The 15,384-nt window shown below is 39.4% G+C and overlaps 1 protein-coding gene across 1 annotated transcript; it reads left to right on the forward strand.

Annotated features, from left to right (window-relative positions):
* The first annotated feature begins 1,998 nt into the window (after positions 1 to 1,998).
* Positions 1,999 to 13,869, forward strand: LOC108432068 (serine/threonine-protein kinase/endoribonuclease ire-1-like). Its single transcript, XM_017705647.2, has 9 exons — positions 1,999 to 2,116; positions 5,829 to 5,857; positions 6,054 to 6,365; positions 6,468 to 7,088; positions 8,176 to 8,345; positions 9,739 to 9,959; positions 11,738 to 11,867; positions 12,794 to 12,879; positions 12,965 to 13,869. Exons 2-9 carry the CDS (start codon positions 5,845 to 5,847, stop codon positions 13,074 to 13,076), a joined length of 1,665 nt encoding a protein of 554 aa, XP_017561136.2. The 5' UTR covers positions 1,999 to 2,116; positions 5,829 to 5,844; the 3' UTR covers positions 13,077 to 13,869.
* Positions 13,870 to 15,384: the final 1,515 nt, after the last annotated feature.

A 15,384-nucleotide genomic window follows, 5' to 3' on the forward strand; every position in this document is an offset into this window, starting at 1 on the left:
ATTGGGCCAAAGTTTTAAAGGATCTTAGGCATTTCTTTGGGCGTGGTTATACAGTACATTCCTCATAAATTTGCTACTTTTTTACTGTTGACATGATTTTGATACTTCTGTATTACTGGGGGTCAGTTCAGTCTGGGGGTCCGTTCAAAATCAGGGGTTTATATGTGTTATTGATCCATTTATGTGTTTTTTTTTTTGTTGTTGTTGATATTTGAGAATAGCCGCATTTTTCTTTTTCGTATCGCATGACAATCAGTGTCGGAATTTCTTTTAAAATCTTTCTTCTTATTTGAATTGTGTTTGGTTTTTTATTTGCTTTTCTCAACACCAGAGAAGTAATATTAACCGAGGCACTCTGTGTGGAGTCTACACCCTCCATACCAGCGCACTCCCTACTTTGTTTACAGAGGACCTTGTGTCTTGTACTGGGATGTGCTTTTGTTTGGTCAGTCTTTTGAAAAAAAAACACACATAGGAGTTGCTGGAACATTTGTACCATCTGGGGTTTCAAACAGGTAAGAGGGGCGGGTCTGAACATTCACACCATATAGGAGTCTACTCTGTCTAGCTACCTCGGAGGGTGGGCACCGTTCCTTGTACTTTTGATAACTGGCCAGGGAAGAGCTCAGTACTAATTGATTCAGAGCAGGCAGGCATGTTTGTGTTTTGTTTGTTTATTTTGATGGTGCTGTCCACATTCTTCCAGACTGGGACTAGATATTATAATTTTATGGTTGCATTTTTAATTAAAAAACACTTCTGAAACTGTCTTTGCTTGTTCTTCTTTCCTTTTACCCTTCCTTCCCCAGTTCAACATATTGATGCCACACATTACTGATACCACTGCATGTGGCAGGGCCATAACAATATCCATCTAAACTGGCACTTAATTAGTGTGGATACTTAGTACCAATGTTTTAATGACTTTTCTTACATCTTGCTGCGGCAGATGAAACTTGTGACACTTGTTTAAGAGACCCTTATTAGTCCCACAAGTGAAACACCACATTCACACACTAGTGAGCACACACACACTAGAGGGCAGTGAGCACACTTGCCCGGAGCGGTAGGCAGCCCAATCCGCAGCGCCTGGGGAGCAGTTGGGGGTTAGGTGTCTTGCTCAAGGTCACCTCAGTCATATGCTGTCGGCTCTGGGGATCGAACCTCCAGCCCACGACTGCCCCCATAAAGTTGTAGCTGAACTGATTACTATGTTGCATTAAATCGATTGTGAGTTTATTGTCAAATGGAATCTCATAATTCCAACCATAGCGAGAGTTCTTTGAATTAAAAGGTAGCATCTGCGTTTGGTTTTGTAAGGGTTCAGCCTGCACCGCCTGCTGCCAGCAGAGCTCGACGCACCTGGAACCTTCTTTATTTAAGGTGCTGTCAAACGCCAATGTTTGTCACAGCTTTGTAGAGGGGCGGTATGGTACTTGGTGTCAGAAAAGAAAGGAAAGGAAATTGCCTCAAAAAACAAAAAGAGAGTAATTACCTCCAAATACATCACAAAAGACAAAGAAAAGACTTCCCAGCCATGCACAAGTGTTTGCTCCGGAAGAGCAAACCTGTTGCACCCATAGCTGACCTTCCTCGTGCAATCGCAGAGGAAGTGCCCCGTTTTTTGTTTGCCTTTCCTTTCCCCTTTCGCTAAACTCAGCCTTTGTATGAGCACGCCGTGCTTAGCGTCACCTTAGTCACCTTAAGTTTGACTTCAGTTCTGCACTTGGGTCCCGCCGTCCCGTAACAGGTTTATCCTGGAAAGGTGGCTTTTTTAGAATTTTTGAGAATTATAAAGTGTAGTAATAATTGTGGGCTTAAGATTCATTATGCTAACATGCAATGTACATGTTTTCATGAACAAATTCCCATATTAACATTTATACTGACACTGTAATAAGTATATTTCACTCGTTTTGGCCCCGACGGCTCCACATAATGGCAACGCTCAAGTTGGGAGTGCTCTGTGGAGACATCGTGAACTGTCCACGCCTTTTACGTCGTTTACTCATCAGTTTCGTTAGTTTGTATCGGCCTGTATTTCTCCGGTTCAGCCGTTTTCTACAGCTCCAGTCCAGTTTCTGCCTCCTGTGAAGATTAACTCCTTTGTTTTAAGGTAAAACTAATGATTTAAGCGCCACGCTGCGATATTACCACGTTCAGGTTCAGACAGCTTTACTCTGAGATGTTAGCCGGCAGTACTACAGGCCTGCTTATGGTCAGTACTAGACCTGTACGACGGAGGTAAAAACTAATAATTCGAGTGAACGTTTTGCAGTTGGTTCGCACGTTCTCTCTTAAATAATTTTCCCTCGTTTTCTTTTAAACGTGCGCACGTTTTCTTTACTTCGCGGGTACGTTTTTGTTTATTCGCGATCACGATTTTCCAGTTCGTTCTCTCGTTTTTTAAATCGTTGTCATGTTTTATTTTTAACTGAATACACGTTGTTTGTGTTTTGGTAACAGCTCCCTGAGACTGTCTGCCGGGTTTTGCCGTGTTAGAGTGATGAGATGCTCATCAGGTCTGACTCTGACTCTGATTTGGGGGGTTATGAGGAAACTGCAGCCCCTCCACAGCAAACGGACCAGAGTTTCTGCTCCCGGTCAAACGGCGGTGTTAGGGACCGTCACACAATTACAGGAAGCAATGATCAGCGTTTCAACGTCCCCACATTAACATATCTACATCTGCTCCACAGTTCAGTTAAACTCTCACCGTTTGACCTCGTCCCACATGAATGCCTCTGTGTCTGTTTAATATGAGGTTGTGAAACGTCCACGCGGATCATTTCTTCCTGCACTGCGTCTGTATCTCTTAAATATGATCATTAGAAAGTGCGGTTTAGTGAAGATTGTGGTTGTAGTTTATCGTCTTCCTTCATTTCACCACCAAACTGCAGCTGCACTGATGAATCTGAGGGCCGTTTGCTGTGGAGGGGCTGCAGTTTCCTCATAACCCCCCAAAACAGAGTCAGACCTGATCAGCATCTCCATCTTTTCATCACTCTAACACGTCAAAACCCGTCAGACAGTGTCAGGGAGCTGTTACCAAAACACAAACAATGTGCATTCAGCTACTATAAAACACGACCACTGTTAAAAGAAAACGAGAGAACGAGTTGGAAAACAAAAACGTACCCACGAAGTAAAGAAAACATAGAACTTAGAAATGTAAAACGTAGAATTTAGAAGAAAACGAGGGAACCATTTAAGAAATCATGACCACGAAGAAAAGAAAACGTGCGTGCGAACTGGAAAGCGTTCACTCAAATTAATATTTTTAACCTCTGTCCCCTCCGGGGCTCCGTAGCAGAAATCCCATTTTGAGATTTTCTGCTACTGTTACCATTTTTACCAGAGGTGGACGATGTACGCAAACCATGTACCTGAGTTAAAGTAGAGACACCCGAGGTAAAATATTCCTCCAGTAAAAGTAGAAGTTCCTCCCTCTAGACCTCAACTTGAGTAAAAGTACTAAAGTATTTGGCTTCAAATGTACTTAAGTATAAAGTAAAAGTACTAAAAGAGTAATTCTGGCTCTGATGTCCTGTTGTCATTTTTATAACCAGACTGGCTTCATGAACTCATTTCAGGTGAAAGTCCTCCAGCGTCTCTCTTGGTAAACCAGTCTTTTAATAGAACGTCATTAATTAGTGACGCTGACGTCTATTAAAATGATCAGAAGCACAAAACACTGAAGGTAAACAGTTTCCATCAGGGAGAACCGAGTGGCTCTGAAATCACTTTTTACACACAAGCACAGTTTCAGTTTCAGATTTATTTACAACTTAGTTCCAAGTTTAAGTTGAATAAAAACTGGCTTTAAACTCAGGATCACAGATGAGCTCCTTTACTATGTTGATCTGTAGGTCTGACGTACTTGATTTCATTAACAAAACTAAGAATACCTCTGTAACTCCACATAATTAGAAAATAGATTTTAGTTTCTTATTTATAAGGTGTCCCATTTTTTTGACTAAGTCATATCTACACTTTATCATGTAAGTAATCAAGTGAATGGCATGTGATTGGTCTCTGTAGCTCAGTGTTCCTCAGCCCTGGTCCTGGAGGCCCACTGCTCTGCATATTGTAGAGCCTAACACACCCAACTTTAACACGGTAATGGCTGTTAATGCACTGATTCGTTGGATCAGGTGTGATGGGATCAGGAAAGACACTAAAAGTGAGGTCGGTGGGCCTCCAGGACCAGAGAGAGAAACACTGCTGTAGCTGTGACCGAAGCTCATTATAAGCTGGGTATAGTTAGAAAAGTGTTTATTTCAATTTTCCTGCTTTACTGTAGAAAGAAAGAGAATAATTAGAGATGATGAAAAACTGTTTTCTTGGTTTTACAGTATCAGTAACAATATTAAAACCGGCCGACACAGATATAATATTACTTCTTTAAAAACTACCAAACTTTAAAATGAGCTATCTACTCAAACACTACCATACAAGAAGAACTACACTGCTGACTACATCACATCAGCATCAGTGTTTTCTGTTTTAGATCAGATTTGTAAAAGGATTTGATCAGATCACATTTTTTTCCTCTATTATTCGTTCCAACATTATCTGCCGATATACGAGATGGCACTGAATCGGCAGTACTGGATCAGTGCCAAATACTCCGGCTACGTGCATCAGCTACACTGTGTCTCAAGTACTGAGTGCAAATGCAAATAGATTTCCCTGAAATTACGCAACAAGATTATTACTCATATGCAAGTCTCAGCTGCTCGAGTCCTCTCTTCTTCCTTTAGTTAGCAGCTGAATTCATTTCTGAGCATTAAGCCAGGCTTCAAAATTCCTTTTACACTTAGTTAAATGTCACGTTATTAAAATGACTGCATAATAAAAAGTATAAGATGTAAATAAAGTCATTCAGCTTGGTTTGATGTGAAATGCTCCGTTCAAGAGAAACTATCAGAATGTTTCACACTAAATTCCCTGAAAGAAAAATACTGAAATAATGTCTGAGATGTTGTTTTATTATAGATTTGAGATAAACAACATCTTCAGTAAACATCTCATGTTTGTTTATGCATGTGTTAAAATGCACTGAGAAAAAAAAACAATGTTAACTTACAAAAAAGCGAATTGTAAAATTCTCACTTAAAGTGCAATAGCCTGTTCTTCCTGTGCTGAGGGGCCTTTATTTGATTTACATTTTCAGGAGGTTTCTGTTCGTCACGTTTTTGCACTGGCAGTGGACTCTCCTCATTCTTTGCCCCTGTCCTTGTGGTCCTCAGTTTAGACAAACTAAGATCATCATAAATTGTCATTTTTAATTGACATCCTTTGCTGTCGATGACTGCCTTACGTCTGGAATCTATAGACATCACTAGATGCTGGGTTTATTCCCCGGTGATGCTCTGCCAGGCCTTTACTGCAGCCACCTTCAGTTCCTGCTTGTCCTTGGAGCATTTGGCTGTCGGTTTTGACGTCAGTTAATGAGATACATGCTTGATTCCATAGAGGTCAGGTGATTGAATTAACTTTGCAAAACGCTCCGCTTCTCTGCCTTAAAAAGTCTTGGGTTGACTTCCCAGTATGCTTTGGGTCATTGTCCATCACTGCTATGAGGTGCGGTCCACTGAGCCTTAAAGCATTTGGCTCAATCTGGGTAGATATACACTTTAGATTTCATCCTGCTGCTGTTATGAAGTGAGTAAAAGGGAAGCGGTTCCATTGGCAGCCATACAGGCACATGCCGTGACACTACCTCCACCATGCTTGACAGATGATGTCATATGCAGGGCAGGCATAAAAATAAATGCTTTTTTAGGACATTTTAAATTGTTTAAATTAATTTTTTTTTTTTGCAGAAGCTGAGGACAAAAGATGGAGACAGATTGTGAGTAAGCTCTTCATAAGCAGACTATAAACCTAGAATAACTGTGAATAACACTATTGTGAATGCAATTAACAAAGTCATAAAAATGGCCATATTTACTGACATGTTAACATTTGATGACCGTCTTTTTGTGAGCCTGTAAAACGACCCCTAATCTTATCCTCTTTTTCTGATATTTCTGATATCATCTGTGCAGATTCTTTTTTTGTGGACAGTAATAGAGCGGCGCTTGTCCAGCGTGTTTCTTTAGTGTTGCCGTTGGCTGATGAGTTGCTGTCAAAGCGTATCTTATATAATGAAGCATATTCGCGGATTCAAACACAAAAGACCCCCCAGGACAAAATGAGAATGCTTTTCAGCTTTGTGGAATCTGGAGGACGTGCAGCAAAAACTGCCTTTTACCTGGCACTGAAGAGACAGCAGCCATATCTCATGGAAGAACTGGAGAACCAAAACACGAGTTCCAATGTTACCTTAATGCCACAAAGAGATATAAGCACTGTTCCAGGTTAGGTTTCTTAAAAATTAGAGATAAATTTTAGTCAGATTACAAAATGCATATTTTTTATGATGTGTAATATTGCCCTAACTCTTTGGTCTCTTTTTTTAGCCTCAGTAAACATCTCACAGAAACCGGTTAAAAGACAACGTCCTTATCTCAGCGCTAGGGAAGAAGAAGCAAATGTGGACGTTAAGAAAACTCTGGAAAAAAACCTTAAACAAAGATGGCTGACACAGAAAGCTAGCGAGAAATGGCAGCAGAAATTAAACCTTCTCCTTGATGATCCTAAACTGCAGAGTGTAGGGAAGGGGAAGCTTTTCCTGTCCATGGACGAGAAGTTCAATATAGGACATGGAGCTAACGGTACCAAAGTATATATTGGAATAAAAGCGGATGGCACTGAAGTAGCCATTAAACGAATGATTAAGGCCAACACAGAAGAACTAAAGAATGAGATGTCACTTTTACAAGATCTTGAGAGCAGCTACATCGTCAGATATGTGGATTTTGAAGAGGATAGAAACTTTAATTACCTCGCTCTCCAGCTCTGTGAAAGTAATTTGGATGTATACATGAATGAGCTTCGAGAACAGAATAAAGGACAGAGGACAGAAGAGGACAGAATAAAGACTTTGAAGAAACTGGCAAGGGATGTGCTCCTTGGGTTAGAAGTTCTCCATGAGGCTAAGGTGCTCCACCGAGATATAAAACCCAGAAATGTTCTCATAGGTATTACATTTATATTTTCTTAATTAAAGCTGCACTGTGTGATTTTTTTTTCCTTAAAATTGAAAGAGTCAGATGAAAAAAACAATTCTCCGCCATGCGCTGCTATGAGTTGCACTGTAAAGCCTGAAAATGAATTTAAGTCAGAGGCGTCAGGCACACACAAAGAAGCTCCGGCTCAGTGTTTAGGTCTCAAATAGAAATGAGTTGTATACTAATGAAGATATAAATGACTAGACTAGATAATTCACTTACATCCTCAGAAGACATGTCCTTCACTACATTCTGGCTGTTCTCTTTGAATTCAGCCTGTTCACAATCATCAGAGTCGTCCGATTTGGGAAAATGTTCTTATGCATGTTGCATGCAATTACACATTTCCACCAGGGAGGTCTCCAAATCCCCAAAACTTACAAAGTGCAGCTTTAAAGAGATTCTTGTATGTTCAAATACTACAGTCATGTTTATGTAGTACAGGTCTGAGTGCTGTGACTATTACCTCATTCTTAGCTCAATTAGAGTGACCCAATCATATGTGGGCAGCACTATGTACAGGTGGGAAAGGAATCCATTGTGTCTCGGAGACAGAATGTGATTCAGTCACACAATTGAAGACACGTATGACCACGCAACATTTGCAGTGTAAACTTAACAAATACTTGAAAGTATCAAAGGACCACCATAATCTGCTGCATCATCACAGCAGAGGGGAAAGCAGATGCATGAGCTTTATTTTTCTGTTATTTTTCTCTTCTCCCATTTTTTACAAGTGAGTGCATGAGCAATCTATATAACCCAGATTTTTGTAATAGTCCAGGCAAGGACTCATGGGACATTTTTTTTGTCCGACAACATATGCAGCAGGAGCCTGACGTAGTAAATGTGGGTGGGACCCTTCATCCAATCACAAAATCTGGCCATTTGGTCACTGGAGACGAATTCCAGACACGCGTAAATGCCAGGTGTAAACAGCCATGCTTTTGCTGTCCACTTATGGTCAGATCAGATGTTAAAAGCAATTGTAAAAAGAGCATGTGACATCAGTGTAGACAGTATAACCTTCATAATTAACCTTCAAAACATTTGACAGATGTGAAAGGAAATGCGAGGCTGGCGGACTTTGGCATAAGCCGCAGACTAAACAGAGGTGAAAGCACCAAGCACACTGCAAGAGCTGGTACTCAAGGATGGGAAGCAGCAGAGATTCTGGAAAACGAGGATGAAGAGAAGTGCAGATATAAAAGAAGCTCGGATATACAGGTTTGTCCCTGTTAATGTATTACAGCCATGAATCCAACACATACATGGATTCAGTAACATATTCTGTTACAACACAAAAAAGACTGCCACCTCTCTTGTGAACTAAGCAAAAGTATTTTTTAGTCCAACTAGATGTAAATGTCAGGAGTGGACAGATTTTCACTGGCCACTAGAATAAACAAATATGCTTAGTATATCATGATGTATAGATGATAAACACGTTTCTGTTAATCCAGTCAGCTGTTTTGGAGAAAAAAGGACATGTATATCAAAAACATTAATAAGAACATTGTTCCCCCTGCTAAACATTACCTGATGTTATGCCATTAAGTATTTTAGCTACTGCAATAATAGCCTTTCAGTGTAACCCCAGCTTACTCAACATCATATTTTATTTAACACCTTATACAGCAATATTACTAAACTTTAGCCAATGGAAAAGCATCTGTGGTGCCAGGTCGGCAGCTGTCATACCTAGCATAACAGTGGTTATGTCACGATTGGCTCCTCCCACTCCATGTGCCTTTTTGTTTTGGTTTGTCCATGTGCGTTTGTTTTGGTTTAAGTCCTGCCCCCTGTTTGGTTGCTCCGCCCCTGATTGTGTTCACCTGTCCCTCGTTACCCTTTGTTATTTAAGCCCTGTGTTTGCCCTTAGTGTTTGCTGGTCTTTGTATGAATGTATCGGTCTTTGTTGGATGTCCTTGCCCTGTTTGAATCTGTCTATAGTTTGTCATGTCTGAACCCCGATCTGTCCGTATTGGCTCTTTGACCCTGGACCGTTTTGACCACGACCCTGGATTTGCCCTTAATAATAGTCGCTTACCTCCGCACATGCGTCCGCCTCATCGCTCCGCGTTACAGGTTACAGTTAAGAAATTACGAAAAGAAGAAATTACTTGCAAAATCTTAAGACTTGGTGCAGTCTAATTAAGATAAACATTAAAGTAAAAAATTTAACTAAAGTAAAAATTTTAAATAACCGAAGTCTGAATACTGCCATTATAAAATGTAACTTGGACTGAGGACATTATTGTATTACATTACATCCTAACCCTAGTTACAACTTACAGAGAATTTAATGAGAATAGGTAATATATTTAGTAACTTATTTCCTCACCCTCACAACTCCATAACTAGCACTCTAATTTCATAGTAGTAACTGGATGAGTAACTACTCAATAAGCCTTGAGATGAATAAGTAAATAATATGCATAATTAGGCCATAATGTGTACAAATCTTTAGACATAGCAGTGGTTTTGATGCCAGCTTGTTGGATGGGATGGGAGTGCATTGAACTGCTTTTTTACTCTGCGTTCAGTAGCAGTAACGTGATGGGAGATGTATGGTCTAAGTGAAAGAGCTACTGAGTAAAGATAAGTCTTTTGGTTGCAGGTGGCTGGAATGTTGGTGCATTATATTCTCTCAGATGGGCATCATCCCTTTGGCAGAGGTAATCGTGTAGAAGTAAACATTATGGATGGGAAGTACTCTCTGCAAAGGATAACAGACGTGGAAGCAAAAGATCTGATTGAGGGGATGATTCAAAAAGAACCAGAACAGAGACTGAGGATTAAAGATGCCGTAGATCATCCTTATTTCTGGGATGATGACAGGTAGGAGCAAAAGGAAAGCTTCATTTCTTTTGTTATTTGTGAAAATGGCCATTAAGATTGGATTAATGTTATGTAGTTATTTTTCTAACGGATAGTATGAATAGCACGTCTTCTTACTTCACTGTTGCCCACTCACAGTCCTGGAGTATCCTGCTCTAACACACTTTACAAAGATGCACTATGTACAGTTTTGGTTGCACCTTATTTTTCCTTTGTATGTAATATTTTCCATAATAAATACACAGCAACCATTTTTTGTAAACAGTATGCAGAGCCTAGCCATACATCTGGATCTGCTTTAGGTTAGCTTAGCTGCTTAGCTGTTCCATGCTCTTGAGTACATGGATACATACATTCATACATACATAATATTTTGGGTACATTTTAGCCGCGCTTGTTCAGGTGCTGCCTATATAGACAACAGTGTGACTGGAGGACTCTGTGTCTTCAATTGGCTCGTTAGCTAGCCTGCAGTAAAGCTGTCTCTACTTCTTGCCTTGCAACTGACTTTCAAATCAGCCTCTGTTGTCCACTTTCTGTTTTGCTTCCCCATCTGGGAACCAAGCTTGAAGCATCAGAAGGTGAGCTTCTTCTGACTGCATATATCAGACCTCATGATGCATCACGATGAAAGTAGTTGTGTTCTCTTAGATGTATATGCAATTTTCGACTTTTAACCTTTTAATGTTCATTTCTGTAAATTTGTTTTTGGGTAGCAGGGGTGAATGTACACGCTTTGACAAATAAATAGTCATATTTGCAAGGCTTCAATGAGGCAATGCCAGTGAAGGAACAACACAGAGCCAATATATCTTATAACAGTGGTGTCAAATTCTGGGATATATTAGATGGTAAGTAAACTGTTGGTTATTGTAGTCAGTGTACTGAATGCAGCAGAAATGGGCAAGTGTGAATACTTGAGTGAAACAGCAAGTCTTGTGGGGTCAGCAGTAATACCTACCACTGGAGTCTGCAGAGGAACATACCACAAACTGGGAGAGGGTGTTGGGCATCCAAGGGTCATCAATGCACAGAGGCAATGAAGGCCATCCTGTCTGGTTCAAACCGACAGAAGGACACAGAAGTCACCAGAATTTGTAATGATGATTACAAGAGGAATGCGCCACCAAGAGCTGATCATACCAAGATTCAGGGTAAAAGGGTGAAACCATGGGTCCAGGTATTCATGTGGATGTCCGTTTAACACGTGCCATCTATCTAAGTTTCATTGCAGACCAGGTCCTCCCCTTCACAGTGGTATTCCTAGATGGCAGTGGCCTCTTTTGGCTGGATAATGCACCCTGCCATGCTACACATATTGTTCAAGAATGGTCTGAGGAACATGAAGAGCTCATGTTGTTGCCCTTGCCTCCAAATTTCAATCTGATCCAGCATCTTCTGGACGTGCTGGAACAGAAGTCTGATCCGCAGCGGCTCCACTTCACAACCTGTGGGACTTTAAGGATCTGCTGCTGACATTTTAATGCCAGATACCACACGTCACCTTTAGAGATCTTGTAATAACGTATATATCTCACTGATTATATGAAATATGTCAGTAGTTTATTACAAATACACATTACATCACATGTGGCAGACATGAGAACTTCAAAAACTGATGATATGATATAAAAAAAATGAATATTGACACAGTAGATATTTATAAATCACTTATTACAGACTGAACCTTGTAGGGAATGGTGTTCTCTGAAATCAGTGACTGGTTATGACCTTGGATTCGTTGCATAAAGTGATATCTCACAGTTTTTCTTCTTTAGGAGAGATAGATTTCTGAGGAAAGTCGGAGCTGAGAAAGCTGTCCAGAAGTTCAGCGGCGCAGATAAAAAGCTTCTCAATGCTGTGGCTAAACACACTGTAGGAAGAACCTTTTCTGGCTGGAAATCTAAGGTGAGTTAAGATTGCCCCTTTGAAATAAATGAGAATATTTCCATGAGGAAAGATGTGCGTGCAGAGAAGCAATCTAAATTGAACTTTGTTCTGTTTGGATATTTTAGCTTTCATTCTCTTTATCTTGAATGGATTTCTTTAGAATATAATTAGTAATATTGTATTATACATTTTTAATAAAGATAAAAAATTAGTAAAGTAACAAAACTAACTAAGTGAGTGGGCTAAGAATAGCCAGTGTCCCTAAGGGTTATGGGACTTGAATCGTAATGCCAGGTGATTAGTATACCAACTTTCTAAATCTACATTGGCTTCCTTTCGATTTATAAATAGTGCATCATTTTTTGAAATGGTATCCTTTTTTCAGCTGTCCATATTTGACGAATATGTTGATAGTATACCTCTCTGTCTCTCTAGAACTGAAAACTAGCCCAGGGATGTGTTTAGGGTCTGGTCTGGCTACAGCCAGGGGGTCTTTTTCTATAGCCACAGGTCTCCTTTTCCATAGTTTATCATAGCTTCACTCACTGTGGTAGACTACTATAAGATTTTCTGACACAGTTTTTAAAGTTACTTAGCATCCAATTTCATCAGTCGGCCTTTATAACAGTACAGTACGGTCAAAACAAAAACTGTCATCCGTTTTTTTATTTAATAGATAAAGACACTGAATATATAACATCTTTACACTTTCCTGTAATGTTGGTTTCTGCAATGTTAGTTATACACATTTATATTTTGTAATCCCTGGTGAATTCCTCCCGAACCCCGGGGAAGCGGGAGATAATGGATGGATAGATGGATGGATGGTGGTTCATTCAGCTGTTACTGTAACTGATTACCAACCAGTGATTACAAAATACTGAGGTGAATTTTAAGATTTGCTGGAGTCCGCTTTGGTAAACACAAGCAATGTTCATTTGCAGGTTCCCCAAGAATTATCTGTTGACCAAAGACTTCCAGATGACTTACTTGGCTTGCTGGGTTTTCTGTGTGACTTGTTGGTGCACAAGTAAGTTTAACGTTCTTGGAAATATTCTCTGTTTTTCTTTCTTCATATCATCACCTATGACTCATTTTGTTACCTTATTCCACAGCAAAGACGTATATGATGAGAACAAGATGTTTAAAGATTTGTTCCCGGACTTCTTCATTAGTGTGCACAAGCTGGTAAAGGAGATGGGTTGGAAGTTTGAGGATACCCAATAAGAAGATGCTCTTACTGTGGGTTTTTATGAATGACTGACATAAAATTCAACTACAATCTTATATTTTAGCTTATATGGCCACTATTGAGTAGTTCCCTGAAAACGCGAGCTTCACGTCATTTGAAAAGAACAGAATCGTTTCCTCCTGTGTTTGGCATTACTTATTTATAGCCAGTACGGAAAGACTCTGGGATTTTCAGGGATCTTATGCATTTCTTTTGGGCATGGTTGAAGGTGAATGTGTACTAATTTTTTAGTTAGTGATTTTCATACCTCTTTTGTTCAAAACCAGGAAGTTATACATTTTTTGTCATATATTCATGAAGGTATATTTCTTCTTTGATAATATTTAGCCTCTTTTCTCTTCTTTTGTTTTGTGGATTTTTACATTTTTAGTAGCATACTTTAAGCATTAATATCAGAAGGTATTAACTCGCTCTTAGCGTTAAAGAGTTATGACATTCGCATAGCAGGGCAGGCGACGAACAGACAGTATGTGACAAACATGCAGAGATGTATACACAACAACAGGAAACCGGCCAAGGCCAAAAACTGAACTAGGTCTGCGCTTAACCGTTAGAACATGAGGTTTTCGTTAGAACGTGAGGTTTTCGCATCCATATATGGTAAACTATATGTCCATTGCACCCACTAAACAGGAACATGTACACATTTAGGTTTAGTTTATACGCACATACATATTCAGCTTCAGGGTATAAAAGGAGTCAGAACACATTGGGAGGTCAGAGCTTACTTGGGAGGTACATGATGCATGTTCTCTGTTTGTAACGTCTCCAGAATTCTGTAATAAAACTTTGTTTGTTTCACTTCAGTCTGATCTGCTTGTCTCATTTTTTTTGCATCAACGAACACGCAGGACTGGTTTTTGTCCACAATTTATACTATGTAAAGCTGATACATGTCAATGACTATTTTGATTTACCTATTTTTTGTGCAAGTTTAAATGGCCTGTATCATGGAAAACTGAATTTACCTCACTTTTTCAAAATAAAAGCCTTTAATGTGATATTAAAGCTTATATGGCTAAAGTTTTAAAACATACCAGCTCCTACATAAAACTCACTCCCCAGACTGTTTAGTCCATATATGGAAGCCAAACTGCAAAAACAGTCTGTTTCGAATCTTTTGTTTTTGTGATGTCATAACTCTGCTTATTCAACCTACAACAGTTTAGCCCCTCCCACATAAACTGAAGTTATAAGGAGTGTTTTAGCCCAGACTGCTATTTGAAAGAGGCACAATACAGGGGCTGCCAAGCAGCATTTTTTAATTTACATATATCAGTCTTAAAGGCACAGTAACAGAAACAGTCTGTTTGATGCTAAGGTGTAAAGAGAGGTTGGAAAATGTTCATGTAAAAATTAATAATGACTGTTTTTGGTACATAAAACCGCACAATGTCATATGTGGGCCTCAATGAAAACAATAAAACACAATATAAATGTAGGATATGGGAACTTTAATGGCTGATGATATTGTTTTCACAGCCAGTGTAAGTCAAATGTTATAATACCCGCACTTTTTCTCTGTTCTAATTACTGGCCTGTTAGTTATATAGAAACCTTTTGAATGCATTATACTGTCTTTTATCCATCTAAAATAGCAACATTTTATTAATTTCTCACATAATTTAAGTGCAGAGTAGTGAGTTCCTGATTATGTTACAACTCTGTGTTAATTTCACTATTTTCAAGAGAGATAGGACACTTGTGAGTTTGATTGTAACTGAGTATTAATATTTTAATGTTTGTGTGACAGTACACTGTATACAGTATAGTATTATGAGCATTTTGTATTGCTTTTTAAAGTCAATTTTAAAAGAAGTGAAAACTCTGGCAGTAGTCTGACTGCAACTACAAAGTAACTAATATAATGTGATGACCCCAAAGAAGAAGTTGTACCAGAAGCTTTTTGGAAAGCATGCAGTGGTCTGTGGTGGGGCAAACACATACTTACAGCGCTATCTTCAGTACCTGCTGTGTGGAATTTCACATGAATAGAAAATGAACAATAAGCTGCAAAACTTCACTGGCGAGCTGGACAATGTAGTGCGTAACGATAACACAGTAAAGGCTATTCAAGGCTTAATGACAGGGCTATGCAAAAGCTTATGGATGGAGGCACCAACTACAGATGAGCATTTGGTCTTTGGCCTCCCCAAAACTAAAGTTGGACGGGCAATATTGCGTAGATTGGCCTAAAAAAATAGCTGCAACTGGAAAAGTGCATTTAACACAGCTTAAAAACAGTAGAGATTATGTGTGAGTATTTTATCCATCCATTTTCTA

This window comes from Pygocentrus nattereri, chromosome 14 (genome assembly GCF_015220715.1).
Source record: "Pygocentrus nattereri isolate fPygNat1 chromosome 14, fPygNat1.pri, whole genome shotgun sequence".
NCBI classification, from domain to species: Eukaryota; Metazoa; Chordata; class Actinopteri; order Characiformes; family Serrasalmidae; genus Pygocentrus; species Pygocentrus nattereri.